Source organism: Diorhabda sublineata, chromosome 7 (genome assembly GCF_026230105.1).
Source record: "Diorhabda sublineata isolate icDioSubl1.1 chromosome 7, icDioSubl1.1, whole genome shotgun sequence".
NCBI lineage: Eukaryota > Metazoa > Arthropoda > Insecta > Coleoptera > Chrysomelidae > Diorhabda > Diorhabda sublineata.
The window spans coordinates 29,536,928-29,542,927 of NC_079480.1; the positions used below are offsets into that span (position 1 = coordinate 29,536,928).

General features: G+C 32.8%; 2 protein-coding genes across 2 annotated transcripts; both read left to right on the forward strand.

The window, feature by feature from the left end:
• Positions 1-101: 101 nt before the first annotated feature.
• On the forward strand, positions 102-600 carry LOC130446710 (uncharacterized). Its single transcript, XM_056783104.1, has one exon. The coding sequence runs from the start codon at positions 237-239 to the stop codon at positions 453-455; it is 219 nt and encodes a 72-aa protein (XP_056639082.1). The 5' UTR covers positions 102-236; the 3' UTR covers positions 456-600.
• LOC130446709 (tubulin beta chain) lies at positions 582-4,198 on the forward strand. Its single transcript, XM_056783103.1, has 2 exons — positions 582-2,738; positions 2,799-4,198. The coding sequence occupies exons 1-2, from the start codon at positions 2,682-2,684 to the stop codon at positions 4,083-4,085; spliced, it is 1,344 nt and encodes a 447-aa protein (XP_056639081.1). The 5' UTR covers positions 582-2,681; the 3' UTR covers positions 4,086-4,198.
• Positions 4,199-6,000: the final 1,802 nt, after the last annotated feature.

Genomic DNA, 6,000 nt, shown 5'->3' on the forward strand with positions numbered 1-6,000 from the left:
ATTTCTATGCTGTCACTTATGTCAAAAACCTTGCTATTATGGTATATCCATCAAAAATTGCCTTTAATTGACATAAGACAAGAGGGTGGTAACGTCGGCTACGATCGGCATATCTATTCAGTTCAGTCATTAGCCTTTAACCTTGTATTTTTTTTCAAATTTGAAAGGTGTGTAAACTTGTAGAAAGTGTTATTTTAAGATTATTTTACTAAGGAAACGAGTCATAATCAAGTAAAATGTCCAAGGTTCATGAATTTAACGTAACCATGACCTGTGATGGTTGTTCTGGAGCAGTGGAACGAGTTCTTGGAAAGTTGAAAGGCAAAGGTGTAGATGAAGTTACTATTAGTTTAGAAAATCAAAGAGTAAAAGTTAAATCCTCTTTGTCAGCAGAAGAAATCTTGAATGTTATAAAGAAAACTGGAAAAGAAGTTACATTCGTGTCTTCTACATAAATTTTATGTATATATTCTGCAGCTATTCCTATTCATAAATGGATAAATTTTATATTTTTATTATAGGATATGTTGTTTATCGTTTTGGTTGTATATTCCAATAATTTTTTATATAATATAAGTAATATATATGTTTTTTAAATTATGTATGAACTTTTTAAGGTTTCAAAATCATATCAGTATGATAAGTCTTGAAAAGATAAATGTTTTAATTATGTATATATATAATTAAGTATTTATGATTAAATATAATTATATTGACTTTTGTTTACAAACATAACTTTTGATTTGAATATTGTAATGAATGATAACATTAAAATGTCTAGATATGACATGTAGGATATTACTGAATATATAGTCAAAATTCCATTTACCAAATGCTAGTGTGATAACTAATATGTATTATTTTCTAATTAAAGTTTGAAATAGTTGTAACATCTATTTACTATCACACTGTCATATATATGTTTTTATTCCTACATATTTATCTTGTTGGTATTCCTCAGTATTCTCTCTTATGATGTGACTTGTCTTTAACTGTATCACTTATCATTTATCTTTCATTCTTGTGACGTGTTTATGTACCATTTTAGTTTCCTCTCCTCAATCTATCTTTGATTTGTTTAACCTACAGTTTGTTTTGTATACCTGCTTTTGATATAACTAAAATATTTTTTTCTATCTTATTCAAACTTGTTCTTGTAAAACCTCTAATACTCTATGTGTAATTACTACACATGTTGTCTTTTTTTCCATGTTTAATTGGCTTTTTAGGTTGACCATTATTTTCTCAACTACTTTATCTATAATTGCTTTCTAATTTATTGAGCACTTTGTGCACGAAGCCCATAGGCTCAAATTTCATGAGCTTGGCACACAAGAATCAATTGGAATAAACTTTGGTGAGTTTTATTTTAAGTCTAAAATTGTCTCCAAAATACATGATTCACTGAATACAAAATTATACTATGGAAGTACTTCTTTGTAATTATACTTTATACTAATTACCTTTTTGAGGTCTTTCATAGTCTCCTTCATTGAGTAATAATGCATATTCTAAATTTGTTTATCCACACATTTTTATGAAAGAATTTGTTTTGAACAGCTCCATTGTGGTTCATTTTTAAAAACAATGCAAATGTAAATAAATACCTACATAACCTCAATTCTACAGTTTGTATTTAAAACGCAATTTTCAAAAATGTATTTGGTGTTTGAGCATTTTGCCCTTTTATCATTACTTCATCATTACATAATTCCTAATTAATGTTTCGTGATTTTTGGCGCATTTTTTACAAAAAATGCACTAAATGCGCGTTTTGTCCGTCCGTCCGTCTGTAGCAGCGATATCTTCTTACAGGAAACATGTAGTGAGCTCGTTTTTTTTATATTTAACTTATGTATCCTTTCAATGAAATAAGTATTTTTTAAAAATATTTACTGATTGCTAACTGTGCGTTATAGTCTCTCGCACCGAGAATGCGACGACTTTTTTACTTGTTTTGTCAGTTTCTTTGTTGAATGGAATTTAGTAGACATGTTTCCATATTTAGATGTAACTGTTATCAATGACTTTATTACTACTCTTAATAAACTTAATTCTATAATCTTTTCAAAGCTAAACATTGTAATTGAAGGTACCCGTTTACATCAAACAAACCTTTGCAATGTCCAAAATTCAACGGGATTGAAAATAATATTGTGAAATGTGATTCTACACAAACATTTAGTGGAAAACTATTTGTTTGTATGTAGATATCGCATAAGATTCTCTAAAGTTTCTATTTTAAATATGTTGGAAATTAAAATCTGACCGCGTCTAATAATTGTTACCTCAAATACCACCTTATAACAGTTTGCAAGATTCCAATGATACGCCTCGAATTTGGAACACCCGGTACATATTTGTTTGTCATATTAGTAAATAATGTACATGCACGTATTAATACATTCCTCAACAGATTGTTTGCAACTGAATCATTGACGTATTTCAAATGATGACGCGAATTAAATGAACGCGCGACTTTAGTTTAATATTATTTTGACACCATATATACACCAATGAATTTAAAATTTCATTGAAGTTAGTTAGCCAATAAAAATTCATTTTATCGCAATATTACATACAGGAGGCAGTTAAAAAACAATTCATGACCCCTAGCAACAAAACAAATATTTGCCACACATTGGTATTTCTTTAAATTAAAATCAATAAAATAACATAAAATGCGAGAAATTGTTCATATTCAAGCTGGTCAATGTGGAAATCAAATTGGTGCAAAAGTAAGTTATTAATTATATTTGATAACATATGAATCAATTAAGTTTTTTTTTTAATTTTAGTTCTGGGAAGTTATTTCGGACGAACATGGAATAGACCCCACAGGAACGTATCATGGTGATTCTGATTTACAGTTGGAAAGAATAAATGTATACTACAATGAAGCTACGGGGGGAAAGTATGTGCCTAGAGCAGTATTGGTGGATTTGGAGCCTGGTACGATGGATTCTGTCAGATCCGGACCTTTTGGCCAAATCTTCAGACCTGACAATTTCGTCTTTGGTCAAAGCGGAGCAGGAAACAATTGGGCAAAAGGTCATTACACAGAAGGAGCGGAACTTGTCGATTCAGTTTTAGATGTAGTCAGAAAAGAAGCTGAAGGTTGTGACTGCATGCAAGGATTTCAGTTGACTCATTCACTAGGAGGAGGTACGGGGTCCGGCTTGGGTACATTACTAATATCTAAAATAAGAGAGGAATATCCAGATAGGATTATGAATACTTTTTCTGTAGTGCCATCACCGAAAGTATCAGATACAGTTGTAGAACCATATAATGCCACGTTATCAGTTCATCAACTGGTAGAAAATACAGATGAAACTTACTGTATCGATAATGAGGCTTTATACGATATTTGCTTCAGAACATTGAAGCTCACGACTCCAACTTACGGTGATTTGAATCACTTAGTATCTGCTACAATGTCTGGAGTTACCACATGCCTAAGATTTCCCGGTCAATTGAATTCAGATTTGAGGAAGTTAGCTGTAAATATGGTTCCCTTTCCACGTCTTCACTTTTTTATGCCTGGTTTTGCTCCACTAACATCCAGAGGTAGTCAACAATATCGAGCTCTTACTGTTCCCGAACTCGTGTTGCAAATGTTTGACGCTAAAAATATGATGGCTGCATGTGATCCTCGTCACGGAAGATATCTAACTGTTGCTGCAATATTCAGAGGTAGGATGTCGATGAAGGAAGTCGACGAACAGATGTTGAATATTCAAAATAAGAATAGCAGTTATTTTGTAGAATGGATTCCAAATAATGTAAAAACTGCTGTTTGTGATATTCCACCTAGAGGTCTAAAAATGTCCTCTACGTTTATAGGAAATTCTACTTGTATCCAAGAGTTATTCAAAAGAATATCAGAGCAATTCACAGCCATGTTTCGAAGAAAAGCGTTCTTGCATTGGTATACTGGAGAAGGAATGGACGAAATGGAATTCACCGAAGCGGAAAGTAACATGAATGATTTAGTGTCCGAATATCAACAATACCAGGATGCAACTGCAGAAGAGGAAGGTGAATTTGATGAAGAAGAAGAGGGCGACGAAGGTGAAAATTAATCTTTTTGTGGAACATTTTCAAATCTTTCAGTAATTTTCTACTTGTTTGGTATTATATTGATGTAACTTAACAAATTTTGGAGGCTCCTTATAAAATAAACTTTCAACTTTCATTTTAGTTTTATTTAGAAATATTAAGGGTAAACATTGTACCATACTTACATCTTACTATATATCAACTATCTATCAACAATAATGAGAAGATTCTATACTTAATGCGCTTTAATCTGATTTAAATATTTGTAAGTGGTTTCCAGTATACAAAGTGGATCTAGATCCTAGAGGATCTGGTTGAATTAAGTACTTAGATAGTAAGAAATTACACTTTAAGTAAACAGCGTCCGTCCACGGCTTGGCTGGCATTTATACATGTATAGAAATTTTCCATGAAAATGTTATATAAATGATGTTTGATTTAACTGATGATGTAGAAGTTTGTATTTTAAAAACAGCGATTTTTATATAATTAATAACTAAAATTAAATTACATGAAATTTTTGTTAACATATTCGTTGTTGCCAAATACAAGTTCGTGGGTTAGCTGCCAACGGGTCTTGCCGAACTAGAGTTTGCTAGAAGGAAGTCCAATATTTACATTAAAGAATTTCTTTTGAGTTGTTTCTCTTCTTCGTTGCCTGGCACATTGGAGTGGCAATACTTATAATCATTATGGATGATTTCCTTTAAAGATAATGTTCAAAGCTTCCTTTATATGAGGAGCTGGATACGAGGATTGTCTGAAAGTTTCCAACCTCAACCTGACAAGATGACTAATATATTTGCGCATGCAACGGGAGATTATTACCGAAATTTGGATACCTAGTTAATGTTTAAAAATCGTTTAAATGTGACGTTTGCTTTTGAAACACAATATCATCGTATATGACTAAAATTATTGAATACAGAATTTGCTCATTTTGGACCAAAAACGCATTCGACAGAACATTTCCCTTAATGAAACGATTTTAGCAAAATAACTCGGATTTTTTTCATTCATGACTATAGACAAAACCTGGATCCATCACTACACTCCTGAAACGAAATAACATTCAAAACAGTGAATTGCAAAGGGTGAATCTGCTTCGAAAAACACAGTTTCATCAGCCAGAAAAGTGATGGCTATCGTTTTTTGGGGACTTATGGGACGGTATTCATCAACCTAAAAACATTCAAGTCAGTGGATTGCAAATTGCAAAGGGCAAATCTGATTTGAAAAAGGAAATGACTGTTTAAACGGCCAGTAAAGTGATGGCGATCGTTTGTGATATTTATAGGACTGTATTCATGGACTATCTACTCGCTCCCAACGTATTCCCTACCACCAGATAATTTGCATATTAAGTGTGGACTAGGTTTTGCTGGAACTAAGGCAAGCGGATGCGATTTATTTCGCTTATGATTGGAATTACCTTCCTTAGACGGGTGGGCAGGAATATATAGCCCAGGAAATAAGCTCGCTTTCCCAACGGGTTCAGAATCTTCCTTTTTCCAGGCAGAAATATACGCCATCTTTACATGCAAAACTAACTGCGCACAACGTAACTACCGCAATTCAAAGATATTCATCGTAACAGATAGATAGCACGGCAGCCCTGCAAGCACTTTTATAAAATTAAGTCAAAGCTAGTATCAAACTGTATCTAATCTCAATGGAAACAAACAATAAAGCTACTCTTATGTGGGCATCTGGTCACACCGGAGTACACGCAATGACTAACGCGATCATCTAACGAAAAAATGCGGGACAATTCATTTTATGGGTCAACAACCTTTCTTAGGTTTTCCAAAAAGCCATCAAGTCATGGTCATAAATAAGTGGGAAAACGAGAAGATATTAGAATCATGGGATAAGATCTCAGATCTGAAACAATCGAAAATATTTCTTTCCTATTCCACCAATTGGTCCCTTTCATTG

Excerpts from the sequence above, each read along its gene's own strand:
- LOC130446710 (XM_056783104.1), top strand. The coding sequence starts at position 237 with ATGTCCAAGGTTCATGAATTTAACGTAACCATGACCTGTGATGGTTGT.
- LOC130446709 (XM_056783103.1), top strand. The coding sequence starts at position 2,682 with ATGCGAGAAATTGTTCATATTCAAGCTGGTCAATGTGGAAATCAAATT. Across the intron at positions 2,739-2,798 it reads GAAATCAAATTGGTGCAAAA|TTCTGGGAAGTTATTTCGGA; the intron begins GTAAGTTATTAA and ends TTTTAATTTTAG.